General features: G+C 41.3%; 1 protein-coding gene across 2 annotated transcripts in view; it reads right to left on the bottom strand.

Moving 5' to 3' along the window:
* The window catches only part of CACNA2D3 (calcium voltage-gated channel auxiliary subunit alpha2delta 3), a 2,559,454-nt gene that overhangs the window by 1,022,577 nt on the left and 1,515,356 nt on the right, over positions 1-21,521 (bottom strand). For both annotated transcript variants that reach the window (XM_086939135.1, XM_086939136.1), the window contains exons 16-17: positions 11,080-11,160; positions 482-556 (exon numbers count right to left, since the gene is read on the bottom strand). In XM_086939135.1, the coding sequence (XP_086795261.1) occupies positions 482-556; positions 11,080-11,160 (156 nt within the window). The remainder of the gene's footprint in view (positions 1-481; positions 557-11,079; positions 11,161-21,521) is intronic.

Here is a 21,521-nt window from a genome sequence, read left to right on the forward strand (position 1 = left end):
AATTGTAGTGTTCTCCACTGTTGCCTGGTTTACAGTAGGACACATTTTATAAACCCCTGTCCGGCCACCAGGTGGTTTACGACCTTTGTTTAGAATCTAACCAAGTACAATGCAATAATGTTTTATTGACATTAAATATGGATCCAGCTGTTGCCAGTGCTATATGGTGCCATAGGTTGACAGTCATTTATAGATCCAACCTTCACAATCAATCACATAAAGTTTACTTGCAGTAAAGTACAGAAAAAAGGCCAGGGTTCTACTTACATGCATTAGGCAGATAGCTCGCAAAATGTCTGCCGTGGAAGCATTAGTGTTTTGGTGCTATCATATGCTAATCTGCCAATACAGACTTAGGGAACAGTAGTTTAAATTGATTTTCATGCAAACATTTTCAAACATTCCATTGATTAGTAGTATACAATGAGCTTCGTTATCATTTTGCAGGAGTTCATTGTACATGTTTTAAGATTGTGCTTACCAATGGCCTGAGCTCTGGATGCGTCAAAATATATCCGTTGTTGGTGATGGCAAAAGCATAACCATGTATGCCCAACTGTAATATGAAGGAGAAAGAAAAATAACCCATAATTAGGTTGGGCTAAATAAATATCTGAAAATAAAATGTATTGCAACAGGTATAGTGCCAATTTTAAATGTAGAGTTTGATCATTTCTGGCATAATATACCAAGAGTGCTAAGTCTAAAACAATGATTACAACTCAATGAGGGCAAACTCGTAGTCCTAGTAGCCTGAGAGAGCCTGAGCGTCAAAAATTATAAGGCAATATATCTCGATATCTCCTGCTATCGGCAGAGCCCACTTATTTATTGCCTTGACCCAGCACTGCTTTCACCAGCAACAATAGAAAAAGCAAAATTTTTCAAAAAAAAGGGGTCCAGTAAACTCTAGGGCGCTAAGAATGCTGGGACCTGTAGTTTTATCTTCTTCGCCACGTTTTTATTATCAGCAGCGAGTAAATCCACAGTCTTATCAATCTTTTACCAGCAGTAAATAAACCACAGTCTTATCTGTCTTCACCCCTTATTTCCGAGTTTTCAAATTTTCAAATTCTTACCCAATGTGCCTCTTAAAGAGCATTTGAACGTGCTGCCAAACTGGAAAGCATTCTTCCAGGGTCCTGCCAAAAAAGTCAAGCACAGTATGTTCCAGACCAGACCAGGCTTCACGCTTTCTTCTTAAAGTCGCCGTTTATTTCACCACTTTAGAGTGATATGCTATGATACACGATGCACTGCAAGCACTTCTGCAGCCTCCGGTAGTTAAAGAAGATATGCCCTCTGTGAAACAACAGCACACGCCTCCCAGGTGGCTCCACAGCAAACGTGAACCAAGGGGATTAAAGGTCCATGACCTTAACTTTTCTCCGGCAGCAGCATCTGTATTAACCGCGTGGTGACAGTGGACTCAGCACGTCAGAAATCCCAGCGCGCAGCTTGCACACCGCTCAGGCAGAGTTCAGGCAGATTTCCCCATTAGCCAGAGAGAACGCCAAACGCCGAAGCACCTCGACGCCATCACCTCACGAAATCAAGCAGGGGGGAGGAGCGAGGAACAGGAAGCCCAGGTGCTACGTGGAGGCGTGGAACTCCACCGTAGCTGCTACGAGTTTGCTCAATTAAAAGACTGGAGATTACTGACTTTGAGGTGAGAGTACTTCGCCTTGTAATCTGATTATGGGCAAACAATTGACAGCTAGGACCAGGGCGATAAAAAAGCGTCAACAATTGAAATCTGAGAAAGCTAAACTGGCAGGATCAGCGGCAGAGAGGGAGAACTCTTCAGCTGAAAATTCGGAGAGCTCTGGAGAAGGTGAAAATAATCTTCTAAGTGTGAATATAACACAGGCTCAACAGCAAGATCTCGGTACCTGTGCTACCAGTGAAGGGAAGCAGGGGAAAGAGCTGATGGAGGTTTCAGAGTTACCTGTGGTTAGGGCAGACACAGCCCTTTTAAGCTCGGCGGTTAAGCCAGGAATGGTGCAAGAGGCGAAATCTATATTTTTATGTGATCCGCTGGCTTCTAAAGATGCCCTGGTGATTTCTACTTCTAAAGATGCTTTGGTAATTTCTACCCCTAAAGTCTCTAAAGTTTCTAAACAATTTCCGTTATTTGAGCGAAAGGGCACAGGACAAGTTATTAATGCAAATACGAATATAGTTGAGATTGGGGCATTTCCAACCCCAACCACGCTCAATTCAAGAGACTTTGCGACGTCTGTTAGTAATGTGGTCAATTCAATAGAATCTTCATCCACAGATGCAAAAACTGTTTCCTTGAGTAAAAATGGAGCCTCAACCACGACTGTCCCTTCTGCTGGATTGTCAATCAAGTCACAATCTAGATCAGATTTAAGGGAAGATTTAAGGGATGATGCGATAGCATATGAAGTGACTCAGAGTCCGATTTTGAAGATGGACACTAAGATTACTGATGACTCGCAGTTCTCGGTGAAAGACATGTTAAATATGATTCTAGGAGAAATAAGAGAAATGAAGCAATTTCAAAAGGCAGAGCTTGAAGTAATCAGTAATCGTTTGGATAAAATAGAAGACTCAATGACTTCTTTCACAAATAGATTTCAAGAGTCCGAATCTAGAATTTCAGGGCTGGAGGATAATATGACCACGATCCAAAAAGAGGTATCTACTATCTCTAAATCCTCCAAGGCTTTTGAAATCAAACTGGATGAGTTGGAGAACTATAATAGAAGGTCAAACCTTCGAGTGGTAGGTGTGCCAGAAAATATCGAAGGATCTGATATGGTGCAATGGATTTCTTCCTTCTTTATGCGAGAGGTAATCCCGGACTTTAAGGGAGATTTAACAATTACTCGTGCACATCGAGTTCCAGCTCGTCCATTTCTTAATTCTTCTTTTCCTCGGACAATTATCGTCAACTTTGCTGATGTAAGGGTCAAAGAATCTATTCTATCGCAAGCCTTTAAGCAGAGACAATTTCATGCAAATCCTACTACAAAATGCCGGATTTTCTCCGATATGTCAGCGGCCGCAGCAAGACGGAGAAAAGACTTTGTAAAAATTTTACAATTATTTAAAGAAAAAGGTGTCCAAGCATCAATGGCACAACAGGCAAAGCTAAAAGTCTTGATAAAAGGCAAATTCTATTTGTTTACAGACGTTGATGAGGCACGCGAGATGCTTAATCAACTGCAGAGTTAATGTAAAGGCGAGGGGGAGGGAAGGGGAGGAACAGGGAGGTCACAGAGTTAGAGGCGCAACAACAAGGCGCCTCCATGAAAGGGGTGAGTGTCAGGTGGCCAGCGTGGGGTGAAGGTGATGGGCAAGGCCACAGGACTTGGTGCTGGAGGGGAGCACCTGAGAAGGGTTGTGGGGCGGGGGGTGGGAAAAAAAAAGGGAAAAAAATTGAAGTTTTTGTTGGATTTTGATGGAAAAATAAGTTGGAAAAATGTATGTTTTTTGAGTTATCATTGAATTATATATATGTCTATCGGGGGGCTTAGAGTGATATCTTTTAACGTTAATGGGGTGAATAATAAAAAAAAAATGCGAGCAATTGAGCACTGGGTCAAGTCAGAACGACCAGCTGTCGTATTGCTCCAAGAGACTCATATAGCTGCAGCTAAAATTAACTCTTTTTCTATGTTTAAAACTTGGTCGGGTTATAGAGGTTTTTCATGTGCCCAAGAGTCTAAAAGTGGGGTTGCTATCTTTCTTAATCAGAATTTAGACGCAGAAATTGTACAGTATGAAGATGGGGGGACTGGACGGTGGTGCTGGGTCACGTGCCTAATAAAAGGCAGGAAAAGACCAATTACATTTGTTAGTTTCTACGCCCCAGTGGAAGATCGCGCCCCAATTTATGATGAGTTATTTCAATCCTTATTGTTAGTTAGAGGGGACATAGTGATAGGTGGGGATTTTAATATCCTTATAGATTTAAAATTAGATTCCACCAGTAGGCCAAGAAAACAATCGAAACCAAAATCAAGAAGATCCATTATGCAAAATATAGCTTTACTGGATCTCTGTGACCCGTGGCGTCTTAAATTTCCACTGAAAAGAGAATTTACGTGTTGGTCTGGGAGACATAAATCATCATCGCGATTAGATTTTTTTCTAGCTTCAAGGTTATTAACATTTTCCTATCAAAAATGTTTTCATAATGGTTTTTCAGACCACGCAATGCTGCTAATTGAATTTGAAGTAGGTGAAGGGATGAAATCATTAAAAAGATGGATATTTAATAAAATGCATTTACAGGATAGTAATTGGGTTTCTTTTTTAGAATTAGAAATCTCTGAGTTTATAGCTCGCAATCTACAGACAGCTCCACTTCATATTGTTTGGGATTCACTAAAAGCATTTATTCGTGGGATCATAATTAGTAAGGATGCAGAAGAATGGCGTAGTCTTAAACAAACTAAAACCTTACTTTATCAAAAAATCCACTCACTTACTCTTCGGCGTCAAGTGAACCCTTCGAGTGATGTGCAAAAAGAATTAAATGAGGTTAAACGGGAACTAAATACGCTCCTTTTTTCTCAGAGTGAACAGCAATTCTTAAATAACTCTCAGAGGGTTTATGAGGAGAGTAATTTTTCCGGGAAGCTCCTTGCCTGGCAAGCAAAAGAGCAAGCTGCCGCTAAATTAATTCATTCTTTAAAATGTCCTGTTACTCAAACTGAAGTTTCACAGGCGGACGCTATTGGAACCATTATGCTGTCTCATTATAAACAGATATACAGTCAGCAGCAAATTATAGATCACTCTAGGCTTAAACATTTTTTAACCAAGCATAATATGCCCTCCCTAGCTCAGATAGATAGTGATTCCATGCAACGGTTATTTACTAAATCGGAAGTAGAACTAGTGGTTAAAAACTTACCAATTGGTAAAGCTTGTGGCCCGGATGGTTTCCCGGCCGAATTTTTCAAGAGTTTTTTTTCTCCGCTCTCTGATTTATTATTGCAATTATTCAACTATATGTTAATGGGTGGTCAAGTTCCAGATTCTTTTGGGGAGGGGACCGTTGTTAGTTTTCCTAAAAAAGGTAAAGATCCAAAAGACCCTAACTCATACCGACCTATTACACTACTCAATACCGACTATAAGATCCTAACGAAATTATTAGCAATACGTTTTAATTCAATTGCAACAGATCTTATCCATCCAGATCAGAATGGTTTTGTTGCAGGCCGGCAATTAGCAACTAATACTCATTTTCTTACAGAAGCGTTAGATTATTTTCAAGTTAAAAAAGTCCCGGCCTTAATTTTATTATTAGATGCGGAGAAGGCTTTTGATTTAGTAGTTTGGTCAACTTTATTTGTTATTTTAAAATACTTTGGTATCCCTGCACAAATTATTAGTTTAATTCAAAATTTGTACACGGGTGCCAGAGCAAATATAATTATAAATTCTGTTATGGTGGGTGCAGTGTCGGTTGAAAGGGGCGCCAGACAGGGTTGCCCTTTATCCCCTATCCTTTTTGCTTTTTTTATTGAACCACTAGCCATTGCTATCCGCGAGTCTGTAAATATCCCTCCACCTATTACATCGATGGCAAAAATTAAACTCTATGCTGACGACATCATGTTGATAATCAAGACGGATATCCATTCTCAAACCGCTGTTTTGCAGCTCTTTGAAGAATTCGAGGCTCTAGGAGGATACCGAATTAACAAAAAAAAAACTGAAATTTTAGTATGTGGAGGAGGGGAGGTAGTTTTACACGCGGATTTAGCTGGCTGTATCAATCCAAGACCAAAACGATACTTAGGGGTTATGTTTTCTACCTTGGTTTCTGAGTTATATACGTTGAATTTTGACCCACTTGTTCGAAAAGTCCAATCTTTATTTACTAGATGGGGCTCACTACCACTTTCTATTATGGGACGGGTGGCACTGATAAAGATGTCTGTTTTACCACTATTTCAGATTCCATTTTAAAATGCTGACAAAAGTAACACAAACTAATGGTATTAACACATTAATTGAAATATAGTTCAGTAATAGCAATTTGTTATTTGCTTGTTCCAGTAGAGTGCATTCTCTAAGGAACAGTACATCCACAGCCTAGAACAAAAAACATGTTGTTTAAAGTTCCTACCAAGACACAGCATTTCAAACAATACAATTCATTGATGAAGCACTTTTAGTGGGCCAAAACAAATTAATAATGAGTAATTTATTTAGAGATATTAAGTAAATGCCACAAAATAAGAAAACCTCGAGATTCAGGATGACATTTCTGAAATAAAATCAAGCATTCTAAAAATAAAAATTGGAAAATAACCATATAATTGAAGTCAATCTGGAAAGAAAAAAACATTGAACAATTATTGGCAATGTCAACAGGTATGTTCTATATATGAGAATGCCTATTCAGTCATTGATAGGCTTAGGGACTCATACATTGTTTCAAACATGCACTCTGTCACTCATCCTTACACTCCTGCACTCATTCATCTACCCACCTAATAATTTTTCCATTTAGTCAATTGCACAACCACGCTAAAACGCATACACAAATGCAACAGAATATGCAAGATAAAAGAATAAAAAGTAGAAAAAGTAAAGATGAATAAACGGTAACCAAGTGGCCTGTCAGGACTGTCTGGGTAGCTGTAATATGCTTTAAAACGACAATAAAATAGAAGAAGGAAAGGAATGGAATGAAATGGAATCTATAAAATCGGAAAATGGAAAACTAAAGGACTGACTCTCCAGATCAGGCAATGAAATGCACTTATTTTCAGGTGGATGTGTACATTCGATCAATCGCAGGGCAAGAAAGGCAATGGTTTAAGTGGGTTACCCATTGCCACTGCTGTATGATATCATGGATGTAGTAGAGTGTACATGACACTCATGCAGACCAATGGCAGAAGAAAGCTGACCCAAAGCCCCTCTATTTAGGTATATCTATATATTTTACATATATGTGTGTATTTTAAAGGTTTATTTGATTACAAGATTTAGGCAGACAACTAAAGGCCTTATTTAGGTGTTGGCAGGGGAATCATCCATCACAACAGTGACGGATAGCCCGCCTGCCGAAATATAATTCCGATAGGATATAATGGGATTTATATTTGGGCCGGCGGGATAGCTGTCACTATTGTGAAGGAGTGACCCCTCCTCCAACATCTAAATCAGGCCCTAAGTCTGTGAGGACGTTGAAAGGGATTCTAGCAAGAATTTTTAGAGTGCAAATATTCTATAGTTTGTCAAAAGGTATACTCAACTAAACACATCATGCCTATAAAGGTAACCTGTGAAGTTCATCTAACAAATACAAGTCTGCAAGCTTTAACATGGTGCGAAGACAAATCACCCTTAAAGGCCTATTGGCTTTATTGTATGTGTTTTATAATTTAAAAAATATCCCTGCTACCTTTGTCATAACTTTGCATACCAATCAGATCAGACTTATAGCATCAGAAAACTGTTTTTCCAATGAACCAGTCAGAATGATATCCTTTCTCACTTGGTTGACACCATAACTGAGACCTACTGTATTGAGCATAAGCTTTCCCAAAAGCCAGCCATAAGGTAGAATGTAATAAAACTGCATATATATAATAACAATTATTGTTAAAACAATATAAAATCGCCCTGAGAGGGCCAAAAAAGGATTACCATAGTGCAAATCGTCTATCGCCACTGTTTGTTCGAGCGAGTAAAAAGTACCAAAACCCTTCCCTACTACAGTAATCTGTGAGGTTCCATATAACAAAATGCCTACCAACATGATTTAACAATGTGTGTTAATACTAACAATACACCCTCAGAAGTCTATTGCATTCAGTATATGAATTTTATGATATGTAGATCTGGCCGGCTGGCTTTGTCATAACGTTTTATAACAAACTGATCAAACTTTTGGAATCCAACTTAACTTTTCCCAATGAACCAGTAAGGCCTATAGCCTTTACTCTTGTCTTGACACCCTACCCAACACTGACCAACTAAAGTGTGAATACATTTGCATCCATCATGCATAGTTGTAAAATTACAAATATGTACAAAACAGCGGTCAACAAAACAATACACAACCCCCCTGAAAAGTGCCAAACACAATGATTATCACAGTAAACATCTCTACCCAAGGGGTTGTCAGAGGGATGCCAACACCAAAGCCCTTGCCTGCTATGATAATCTCAAACATTTCATGAAATAAAACACCTCTCCTTATAACACATTGTAATAAAAATCCACCCCTAAAGGCATTTTGGTTACAACTATTACTTTTCAAAAAGAGTAAGCCTACCTTTGGAATAACATTTCAGAAAAACACATAAGACCTAAGGCATTGAACATATCTTTCCCTGAGAACCAATCAGGCCAGTTCCCATTATCATAGATTTGTCACCATACCCAATTCAAGCCTATTTTATTGAGAGTATGCTTTCCTAAACGGCAACTACAAGTATACAGTCATAAAGTTACAAATATATAACATTTGATTCGACAAAGAAAAATGCAACTTCTTCAAAGAATTCCTAACAAGAACTGCTACAGTGGAAGTCTACTGTTCACACAGTTTGTCAGTGGGGCTAACCAACACCAAAACTCTTGACTATTACGGTTGCCTGTGAGATTCCATTTAACAAAATACCTCCCTGCCGGCTTTAGTACATAGAAATAATAATCCACCCTTAAAAACCTATTGAGTTTAACATATGCTTTACCAATACATACAAAATGCCACCTGTCTTTATTATTACTTTTCACAATAAATAGATTAGGCCTAGAACTATCATCATTGGCTTTCCATTAAAACCAGCATAGATCTAGTGTATTGAAGATAAGTATTCCCACAAGGCAAAAACTATTATACAATCAGTCTTTTTCAGTGGAAACACACAAACTCTGCCCAATCAAAAACTGTACTCCAGACAACCTACATCTAGTCAGAGCCTAGGATCCTTTCCCAATGGTCCTTCTGAAAGTTATTTGCTCTGTTGATCATGTGAGGTCTTGTGACAGCAGCCCTGCCAAGCCAATCCTAAAAAGGATAAATGGTAGCTTTACCATTTGCAATGAGGACCAATAAACAGCTGCGGTGGAAGAGGACCTGCCTCAATAGCTCCTGCAGCAGATGTCCCAACATAATTTAGAGCTGACGTGGCCTACCACTTATGGTTGGCTATTCCATTTGGAACAAGAATAAGGGCCTGATTGAGAATTCAATACTCTGTTTGTCAGGGTGTTGGAGGACATTATCTCTGCCATCCTTACAGGCTACAGTGCATCAAATTTACAGAGGACTACCAGCCCAAGGGTCATCTCTGTACATTTAAAGGCATGTTGAGGAACAGAGTATCAGAAAAGCAAAGACTGCCTAGTACTAACTCTCTCTGCTAGAGAAAGTGAAACGTATTACTCCTGAAAGCTACGTCAGAACTGCTGTTCATGCCTATATATTCTTGTATCTATGTGGAGGTAACACCCTGATCCAGGTGCTATATGACTCCACACTGGCATCCTTTAATTGAATCTCACAAGTCACAGCATGTCTCATCCAGGGCCTGAAGATATGTTATGTTATGTCTTCTTTTATAGCGCTCGAATCACCGTGAGGCATCTCGACGCTTGCTTTGGGAACCCTTCCTGGCTTTTTCCCTGTGAGATAACCAGTACTGGGCATCCCCAAGGTGAAAGCCAGGCATCCCGCCGCAGGGGGGCCGTAGTGGAGATTAAGCAAGCTAATACCCAGAGTTGCAGAGTGTGAACCCGTGATTCGAGTAGGCACCGAAGCGAGAAATATCGAGTCTGTGGACATTTGGGCTTAAGACCCTGCCGCGGCGGGAATTGAACCCTGGTCCCGGGTCTGACCTCTGCTTCAGGGTCTGCCTCCTCTAACAGTGAGCCATACTTCTCCATATGATCACTTCAACCCCATTCTAATGGAACAGAGTTGGCTCCCCTTACGAACCTGCACCATCATCACCATGCATCATTTACTAAGCAATCCCGTCAAGCACCCCCATGTATCCTGCAGATAAGCTCACCATCTATCAGGTTTCTCAGCTCATCCACTGTCAGGACACATTCAGACAGCAGAAAAGAGGTATAAAAAAGAAGAAAAAAAAGAGCCAGCAGACCTTTTCCAACTATGTACCCAAGATCTGAAACATCCCCAATTCAGGACCTCCAAATCCCTGTTAAAATTTAGGAACTAGATGAAGATTCACCTCTTTAAAAACATTACATCACAATGCTTTATTAGTCCATAACCCACCCCTCCTATCATTTGTTGACTTTATTCTACATTACACTGTTGTTTGGCTAAGTTCTCGCTAAAGAAATGCCACGTACATACATATCACATATATAACATAGCAATATCCTATAGCTATGCACCAGTAGCAACAGTGAAGTTTTGTAATATTTCACCATGTAATATCTAGATACATATTGTATCTGGATTAAACTTGTACCTTGAGACTCTACTCACCATGGTTTATATTAACATAAAGCTGATAATTAGTTATGTTTTCCAAGTGATTGGGTGGCCAGAGTGATCATATATGTTTTCTGTAGGGACATAATGAGCTGAAGGATACATTGATATTATCTATCTGACATTGGTAATGTTAAAAACTAAGTCCCGTGTATTTATATGTGTTTTCTCTTCTACTTTTTGAGGTCCAGAAATATTTGCAGGTACAGTGATTCTTTCAAACTCCTGCTATGTTCTTAGTTTTGGATCATTACTACAACTATTTGCCTGTCAGTAAATATCTGTACATTCATCAAATCTAAAAAATGTAATCCATGTGTCCTTCCTCAACAAAAACCTGTGTGAACAACTGCTTTCAACTCATGGTGTGGAAGGTAGAGCATGGGCCAATTAAAGCATTGAGAAAATAACTAAGGTTTAAATTAGCACGCTTGCTGTAAAATGTGTTTTATTCAAATTGAACAGAATGTGTATACCTGTAAACAAAACATATTTTCTGTTTATTGTAAAATACCATGTAGAAAATCAGATTCAATGCAGCAGTAAAGTTTGGGCGCAATTCTTGTAGTATATGGCGACACATGAAATTTGTCCTAATACTTTACCTTATATTTAGGAATCGCCTTTAAAAGTTCTTTAACTGGAACATCTGTGCCCACCACACCAAGAAGCACTCCTCTTGATCTCTGTGGTAAAAATTAAAATATATATATATTGACTTTAACAATGCACAATCACTTATAGAACATGTTTTTGTTTGTGTGCTGTGAAACTCCATCAAAATGTACAGTTAGCAAATTGTCTTAATTAAGTCACATGCAAAGGATATTAATAGATTTAAAAACAGTATCGGGATATTCTCCACATTTGCCATGGTTCCTCAGCGCTTCAACACCACTTCAGGTGTAGGAAGTGCTATATAAATGCGATTACAATTACAATCTACATCAACAGTTACAACTTCTTCAGCCCAGGTTTTAAATTGTAATTAGTTTCCTTAGGAAACATCAGGTTGAATAGCTATTTTCTGATATTGTTTTTCACTAAAAACAAATTATGATGCCACTAAAGAGCAAAGGTAAATGCTGTATATCTGCATTATTGTGTACTAACTCATTAAATGCATAAGACAATCATACTTTGCAGTTCTAATAAAAAAATTGCACATATGTGAAGGGAGTAAAGCAAAAATATATTTAATGAAAATGTAACCAATAACAACTGTAAACTTTTTCAATAGATGGAATGACCAAGGGTTAATTTTCTACTTTGAAAACATGTTTTTTCTGTTAAATAATATAAGTAAAGATGGAAACTGGGTATCAGTGTAGCCATGTTGCCATTGAATGCTGTTAGCCAGTGCCAAAATGGGTACCAAAGCAAACTAGGCAAAATATTCAAACCTGCCTGGTGCCTTCCTCCCGCTCTTCCCCTTACACCTATTTTCTGGCTTTCTCCTTCTCTCTCTCTCTCCCTCTCCCTCTCTCTTTCTCTTTCTCTCCCCTTCCTACTGCTATTTTCCCATACTTCTATCTATGTTCCTTCTTATGCACCTGCTGTGACTTCTGCACTGAACCCCTTGGGAGCTTGTGGGAGTGACAGAGGGGTGAAAGAGCTCTGGGACTTAAACATTAATCTCTTAGTCAAGTCATTAATGATTTTCCCCATTGGTCATATCATCCTGTATTGGTTGACATGAAAAATTGAAAGGGAGAAGACATCAACAATATGCCTCTAACTTATGAAGCCAATGTAACTCCACAATAAGGACCAAGAGTCACCAAATATGGTTAACAGGTTTTATTTTTGATTACCAATCAATCCAATATATATGCAAACCAAAAGTAACGTAATTAGGTACAGCAATACATCCTATATGCTGAAATATATGAGTAGATTAAGTCTCAATAAATGAGATACAGAATTGTGATAGCCACAACAATAAAGAAACTTCCCTTCTCTCTCCTCAACATAAATCAAATATAGGGCCATCTACCAAGGTTCTGTAATATCGGAACATAGAAGGTAGCAGCATGATCAGACTTCAGTAGGAGTCTTTGAAAAAGGAAATAGGTCTTTGGCATAAAGCTTCACATTTCTAAGCATAGGGCAAGCAGAGAGGTCTATACCTCTTGAAGTCTAAAGGGAATTTCATGTCTTTCAACTGTGAGAACACCGATTTTAAATTAAAAGGAGATTCAGCAACACCTTTATCTCCTTTCACACCACCAGGAACCAACCAAATCATTACTCTAGTGCATCTGCAGCATCCCTTTAGATTCCCATCACATTGACTGGGACTGTAGTTTTCAACCTTGAACATCTCTCCATCCTGGTACATATTGAACAGAAGGCCCCTTTCAACCATTAATTTTCCTCGTTCACTGTCAATTTCTTCCCTCCTTCCCTCCAGGCCGCACTATCAGCAGTCTAATACAAACAATAAACGTTTCTGTAACTAACACAAATCATGATAGTACACCTGTAAAGAAAGAGAGAAAATGCTGGCAACGCAAAACACATTTAAATTTTACCTGCAGTCATGCTAATTTAACTGAACATTTAATATGCATTTCAAATACATGGTTATACAAGTACATGTATAGCATGTAGAATAAATGTAAAATGTGAGAGTACATTTTCATATGTTTTAAAAGAACATTAAGGTATACATGTATACATCTCTAATCCCTACAATGATTACATTTCATTAATTAATTGAAATGCTTCACACATAATAATGAAATTGAGGCACTCAGTGAATATAATGTCAGTTAAGAGTACATAATTGCTTAATTGTCACATATAAGGGTGGAGCCAAAATGTTACTGCTCCAACCCCCCCCCCCTCTGATGGCGATGTTAGCCAACATGATCCACATATGAATCTTATAAGATGAGATCAGCTCAAAACTGATGTTTATAAAAAAAATTATCTAGAGTTTCCAAGGTATTTCATTTCATCATAAAATCTACACTGACTTTTCTCTAGTTCTACATCTTTTCTCCTTCTTCTTATTCTCCTCCTTTCCTGTTCCTTTCTTTTCGCTTTTATACACATGTACCCCTTAAAGATCAAACGGTCATTATCACAAGGGGTCTCACAATGGGACCAAATATTTCACTTTCTATATTTCCAAACCACGTGCCTACTGCAGCAAATCCATTTCCAAGTGCTACCCAAGCACCTTCAACTTCAGCTTTCAAATCTTTTAAATCTCCCTTAACTTGTAATATTTTTAATATATTTCTTCACCTTCTCACTCTGATCAGGTATATAGGTGCTGCATTGCTGAGCCTTCAACATCTTCCAGACTCTGCCCTCCTTCATGAGATGAATGTCTAATACAAGTTGATTCTGTGTTACTGTAGACCATATAGGCGTCATTTCAATGTCCACAGCTAACACTTAATTTGCAGAACTAGTAGGATTAGTTACTTACCTGTAATCCTAGTTCTCTTCCAGGGGTATACTCATTAAAGTCATAAGCACTGAATTATCTCCGCCCATGAGCGGGGACCCGGAACACATAAACAATATACATATATATGTGTAAATATAACCAAAAGTACAAAGTACTAAGTAATTATACACATATACATGTATAATACCCATCATATGCAGCCTAACCTTAACACATAGGCTAATCAAACCAAACCTTACACGTTCTGAAGCATGAAAATATGCTGTATATAAATGCAATAAACAGGCATGAGCCTAAAATGCATTTCATAGCCATGAAAAACCTTTTATTTTCATCAAAGAACCTATAGTAAACAGTTATTAGCCTAAAAGGGCTGCATATGAAAAAATGTCTGTGTACAGAAAATCAGACTGGCACCCTGCCTTTAAGGCCCCAGAGAATCTGCACACTTTGCCTTTAAGGCCTCCAGGAGAACTCTGTTCCCATCATGCCCCACAGGTGACAGTTAGGTCAGTTCTTTTGTACGGTACAGTAAACTTTAGCAGGAATCTGCACTTAAACATATTGAAAATTTTAAACCTTAATGCTACTGCTCGCCCGGGGAGGCGGGAGGGTGCTTATGACTTTAATGAGTATACCCCTGGAAGAGAACTAGGATTACAGGTAAGTAACTAATCCTTCTCTTCCAGGGGATACTCATTAATAGTCATAAGCACTGAATAGAGTAGCAAGCTCATACCCACAGAAGCGGGCGAACAGATAAAAGCATAGTCATACTTTAAAATCACAGTGTTTAACTAGTATTAGCAAACAAACTTCTGAGTGATGCTTGTCCCACTTGTGCATCAGTCTGAGCATCAGAATCTAAACAGTAATGGCGTGTAAACGTATGCACTGAACGCCAAGTAGCTGCTTTACATATCTCTGACATAGCCACATTTCTAAGGAGAGCTGTGGTAGAAGCTTTTCCCCTCGTAGAATGAGCCCTAGGTCTACCTGGTAAAGACTTGTGGGCTAGCTGATAAGCCAGTAAGATGCATGACACTATCCACCTAGAAATGGATCTCTTGGATGCTGCCAACCCAGTATTTGTAGGACCATAGTTCACAAACAGACGGTCCGTCTGTCTCAAAGACTTAGTCTTATCTAAGTAAAATTTCAAAACCCTTTTTAGATCTAATGAATGTAAAGTCCGTTCTGCCGGACTTGAAGGGTTCGGAAAGAAAGTAGGCAATGTTATGGATTGATTAATATGAAAATCCGACACCACCTTAGGTAGGAAAGCAGGATGAGTCCTGAGCACCACTCTGTTTCCATGAAAAACTGTGTATGGTTCATTGCAACACAAAGCCTGGATTTCGCTCACTCTACGAGCAGAAGTGATGGCCACCAGGAACGCTACTTTCCACGTCAGGTGTTGCAAAGAAGCTTTATGTATCGGCTCAAATGGGGGACCCATTAATTTAGTCAATACCACATTAAGCTCCCAAGGTGGAGATGGAGACCTGACTGGAGGATAAACCTTTCTTAATCCCTCTAGAAAATCCTTCACCACAGGCATTCGAAAGAAAGATATCTGTGTTGGCGATTTTCTATAAGCAGTAATTGCAGCAAGATGGACTTTGATGGAATTAAACTGCAAACCAGATTCAGCCAGGTAAAGAAGATAAGGCAAGACCACCTGCTCTTGACCATGAATAGGGTCCAGACCCTTACTCTGACACCAAAGGTAAAAGCGTTTCCACTTAAATCCGTAGGATTGTCTCGTAGAAGGCCGCTTTGCTTCCTTAAGGATGTTCATACACTCCGGATTCAGCTGTAAGTGCCCGTACTGGATGACTTCAGGAGCCATGCTGCCAAGCGCAGGGAGGGCAGATTGGGATGAAACACTTGCCCCTTCTGCTTGGACAGAAGATCCGGGCGACACGGCAATCTCCTGTGCGGTGTTATTGACAACTGGAGGAGATCTGGGAACCACCACTGGCGTGGCCACTCTGGGCAAATCAGTATCATTCTGGAGTGAGTCTTGTACAGCCGATTGATCACTGCTGGTATCAACGGTGTCGGTGGGAAGGCGTACAGCAAATTTTGACACCAATCTATCAAAAGGGCATTCCCTTGAGACCCTTTCTGGTAGAACCTGGACGCGAAGACGGGGCATTTTGCGTTTGCCACGTCTGCGAACAGATCTATGTCTGGTGTTCCCCAATCCTGGAAAATGCTGTGCGCGACGTCTTCGTTGAGAACCCAGTCGTGCGCTTCGACGAAGTCTCTGCTGAGGTCGTCCGCCTGTGTGTTGAGACTCCCCGGCAGGTGAATTGCTGTTATGGACAGGTCTCGCGCCAGTAACCAATGCCAGATGGTCTGGGCTTCTATGGAAAGAGTCCTGGATCTGGTACCCCCCTGCTTGTTTAAGTAATACATTGTAGTTGCATTGTCTGTTTGTACCAGGAGGGACCGAGTCTGTAGCGATGGCGCCAGGGACTTGAGAGCAAGATGGACCGCTCTGAGCTCGAGAAGATTGATGTGATATCCTTTCTCGAAGTCTGACCATTGCCCTTGTACCTGCAGAGGGCCCATATGCGCCCCCCAGCCTTGGAGAGAAGCATCTGTTATCAGAGTCTGCTTTGGTGGGTCCTGATGAAAAGGGACTCCCTTCATCACGTGTACCTTCTTCATCCACCACCGGATGGAATCTTTTGCAGACTGTTGGAGATAAATCCGGTCCTCCCAGCATCCCGTCCTCTGTTGCCATTGATCTTCCAGACACTGTTGTAGAGGACGCATCTGCAAACGTGCGTTTGGCACGATGAAAATGCACGACGCCATTGAGCCCAGGAGAGAGGACACTTGCCGAACTGTCGGACGTGCAGTTTGAAGAAGAAGCAGACACTTCGCTCTGATGGATGACCACCTCTCCTCCGAAGGACACACGTTTTCTACTTCTGTATCCAGCTGAGCACCCAGGTAGTGGATCTTCTGGGTGGGGTTCATTATCGACTTCTTGTAGTTGACTTGCAGACCCAACTTGTACATGAGCTGAAGACAAATCGAAAGATGTTCCTCTAGAAGCGATGGGGATGAACTCTTCAGAAGCCAGTCGTCTAAGTACGGATATATGAATATCCGACTCTTTCGAAGACAAGCCGCCACTACAGCCATACATTTTGAAAATGTTCTGGGGGCTGATCTCAGGCCAAAAGGAAGCACTGCGTACTGATAATGACGAGCCGCCACTTGAAACCTGAGAAATTTGCGATGTTTTCTGGATACCTGAATATGAAAATACGCGTCCTTTAGATCGATGGAGCACATCCAATCCCCTTGGTGTAATTGAGGGAAGATCTGGTGAAGAGCCAGCATTCGGAATCTCTCCTTCCGAATGAATTTGTTCAGTCGCCTCAAATCCAGAATGGGTCTGAACTCTGTGACTGGACCTTTTTTCTGCACAAGAAAGAATCGAGAGTACAGGCCTTGACCTCTCTGCTGGAAAGGGACTGGTTCTATTGCCTTCTTCTTCAGGAGAACGTTCGCCTCCTGTTGCAAGCGCTTTATATTCCACTGTACCATCTTTAGAGGGCGCATGCCAGTGGGTGCCTTCTTGAACCTCAAAAGGTACCCGTTCTGAACGACATCCAACACCCATCTGTCCTTCGTGATCTGTTTCCACTCGTCCAGATAACGCACAATACTTCCTCCAACCGGAGTGGGACACGGTTGTAGAGGAAGCATCCGTTCATTGTTTCTGAGGCTGCTTGGCAGCTGATGACTGCTGCCTATTTCCATTGCCTCTGCCTCGTCCAGGCCGCCTCTGCTGGAATTGCGATCTTTGTTGATTCTGGCCTTGATTTTGCGAAGACCAATTCGTTTGTTGACTCCTTTGCTGAAAAGATCTCTTGTCATAGGGACGAAAAGTACCCCGACGTTTAAATTCTTTTTTCTTCTCAAGGCCTACGGCCTTAAGTGTGTCCAACTCCACCTTCATCTTAGACATCTCGTCATCTGCATGGGATCCAAACAGAGTTGATCCATTAAAAGGTAAATTGACCATTTTCCTCTGTGCCTCCGGCTTCAGCCCCGTAAGGCGAAGCCAGGCTGTACGTCTTGCGCAAACACCGTGTGCATAGCCATGAGCCGACAAGTCCGCAGCATCAGCCGCCGCGCTAATGCTCTGGTTAGCCACCAAACCACCTTCCTCCACTATTTCCAGGAAGTCTTTCTGATCCTCTTTAGGGAGTTTATCTGCAAAACGAGCCACTGAGTCCCAGAGCAGACGGTCATAGCGGCCCAATAGAGCAGACGCACTGGCCACTCGCATGACCGATCCTGAGGTATTGCACATCCTTCGCCCCAGGGAATCCATACTCTTACTGTCCTTTTCAGGTGGAGCAGAAGAGGTAGATGCTGCCGAATGCGCCTTTCTGACTGCCGCTACAATCAGGGAGTCTGGTGGTGGGTCAGACCGTAAAAACATTGGGTCTTCCTCTGGAGCCTTGTATTTTTTCGCAATCCTAGAAGGACCTGAGCCCACCGTGGCCGGAGTTAGGAATGTCCTCATTGCTGGTTCAATCAATCCGGGCACTAACGGTAGGAGAGGCCTGCCAGTCGTCTTGTGATGTAAGGTTTCGAAGATGACTGAGGTTGCTATCTGGGGAACTGCCATTTTGATGCTGAATTTACTCGCTCCACGACATAACACATCATTAAATGTGCTTAGATCGTCTACTGGAGACACCCTGGAAGGAGGAGTAGAAGATATAGTCGGAGAATAGTCCCTATACGAAGATCTTGACGAGGACGAAGATGATGTAGAAGATGGAGTAGGAGTTCTACGTCTTCTTTGAGGAGTTGCCGACCGTTGCCTCCTACGCTCCCTTGAACGAGATTTCTCTCTCACTAAGGATCTTGAGCGTGATCTTCTATGCAGTTCCTTCCGAGGGAACGGAGTTCTCTCCCCCATTATCGGACGCATCTTCCAGTGCCTTAAACTTTCCAACCACCTCGGTGACAAGTTAATAGGCCGCTCTGTATGCTCAGGTGAAGCTTCAGGTGACACCTGCACAATATTCAGCTCTGCGGAGGACTTCGAAGCTCTCGACGCTGCACTGTGTTCAGAGACCAATGAACCAGACGGGGTCCGCTGTCTGGGCACCAACTGTCTGTCATCTGGCACCTGCCCTGAGGACGAGCCCGAATGAGCCACCACAGAAGAGTCCTGGTGCACTATCCCTTGCCCCACTGCAGATCCGTTGTCTTGCTGATCATGCGGGGAACCTTCCACTCCAGGTTCGGGACTTATTTCTGACCTCGACAAAGACCTAATTGAGGTCCGAGAGGCTGGTCTTGATAGTCTCGACTCCGACCTATGCACAGGTGGGGGAGACCTAGACACTCCATGCTTCGAGCCCGAAGCATGCTTCAACGTCGACTTACGTCGCGATGGAGACCTTGACCTTCTCTTTTTAGGTCTCGACGTCTAATCCCTCGACGTCATCTCTCTCGACGTCGATCTTTTCCTCGACGACGTATGTCTCCCTCTCGACGTCGACCGATGACTCTTCCTCGACGTCGACCCTTTATCCTTCGACGTCGACCCTTTATCCTTCGACGTCGAACCTTTTTCCTTCGACGGCGAACCTTTTTCCTTCGACGTCGACACACGATCCTTCGACGTCGGACATCTCCTGTCCCTCGACGTCGACCTCATACGATCCTTCGACGTCGAGCGTTGCACTCCCGACGTCGTCCTAACTGCAATCGACACCAATTGCCTCGACGTCGACAAGGATTTCGACGGCGACTGCCTCACCGGCGATGTCCTCGACGTCGATGGAGCTCTCTTCGACGTCGACGGGGATCTTCTCGACGTCGAGCCCACCTTTTTTGACGGTGACGCTCCCTGGAGTCGATGCTTCTTAGTTCTACCTTCAGGAGACGCTGATCTTCGACGTTTGGGCTGAGAAGAAGGCCTGGCAGATGATAATAGGCCTTTAGAACTCTTCTCACCACGGTTTTCTCTCTCCAGAAGGCCCAGCAACCTCATTTTCTCTCTTTCCTTTAAAGTTCTATTTGAAAGATTGAGGCAGTGATAACATTCTTCCACCTTATGAGAAGCTGGAAGACACACCACACAAACAGAGTGTGGGTCAGTTTTCGACATCTTCTTCCCACAGGAAGGACATTTGTAAAATAAAGGTGGCATTCTGACTAAAAAACACCAACAGCTTAGTCAGGAAAGGGTAACAACCCACCACCAAAGATATACTTTGTCAAGAAAAGGCAAGAAAAACCAATTTCTGACAGAAAATACTTCAAAAGAGCAGAGCTCAAGTTCCAGGTTCCTCACAGAACAAGCCGGAAAAAAGAACTGACCTAACTGTCACCTGTGGGGCATGATGGGAACAGAGTTCTCCTGGAGGCCTTAAAGGCAAAGTGTGCAGATTCTCTGGGGCCTTAAAGGCAGGGTGCCAGTCTGATTTTCTGTACACAGACATTTTTTCATATGCAGCCCTTTTAGGCTAATAACTGTTTACTATAGGTTCTTTGATGAAAATAAAAGGTTTTTCATGGCTATGAAATGCATTTTAGGCTCATGCCTGTTTATTGCATTTATATACAGCATATTTTCATGCTTCAGAACGTGTAAGGTTTGGTTTGATTAGCCTATGTGTTAAGGTTAGGCTGCATATGATGGGTATTATACATGTATATGTGTATAATTACTTAGTACTTTGTACTTTTGGTTATATTTACACATATATATGTATATTGTTTATGTGTTCCGGGTCCCCGCTCATGGGCGGAGATAATTCAGTGCTTATGACTATTAATGAGTATCCCCTGGAAGAGAAGCTAACTTATCAACTAGAGTGGACAACTTTCCAATTTTGAGACCATTCAAAACCACTCCTACTGGAGGAATCAATGCACCAGATATATCTCCAAATATTTCAGTATCACTGCTGCTTCTTTTGGTCCTTACTTGTGATCCCCACACTGGATCATCTAAATGTTCTACATAATATATCTTTAGCAAGACTATTGCTAAATAACATTTGCCATATCACCAGCGGGACAATGTAAAATATATGTGATCCACATGAACATAGTAAACTCCAGGAATAACAGGATACTGGCCTCTCATGAATAATAGCCTATTTCCCCCATATTCAAAAATGTGATTACAATCACTCTTTTGCATACGTTTATTGTGAACTACAGATGTACCTCTAAGAACACAACATTTTCTCTTATGTTTCCACTCTAAAGTTAGTACAGGCATAACTCCTGACTCTGGATGTTTTAATTCCTCCTTTGGCCACTTATTTCTATATGTTTGATCCTTCCCTGTTTTAAATCTATCATCCATTGCCCTGCTCCTGTCTTCTACAGAATCTAGAAATTTCTTTTCAACATCAGTTAAGAAACAAGTCACATTGTGCTTATGAGCATAAGCAGTATCTAATGTTACTATGAGTTTGAAGAAACAATTAGCTGTATCCATCACTTTGGCTTTGGGGTGATGATAATAAATGCTTACACACTGGAGCTTCCGAAAGTACTAAATCATAATACGAAACATAATGCTGAAAGTGTCCCCTTCCATATATAAGCCTCATTAAG

This window comes from Lissotriton vulgaris, chromosome 9, assembly GCF_964263255.1.
Source record: "Lissotriton vulgaris chromosome 9, aLisVul1.2, whole genome shotgun sequence".
Classification (NCBI taxonomy): Eukaryota; Metazoa; Chordata; class Amphibia; order Caudata; family Salamandridae; genus Lissotriton; species Lissotriton vulgaris.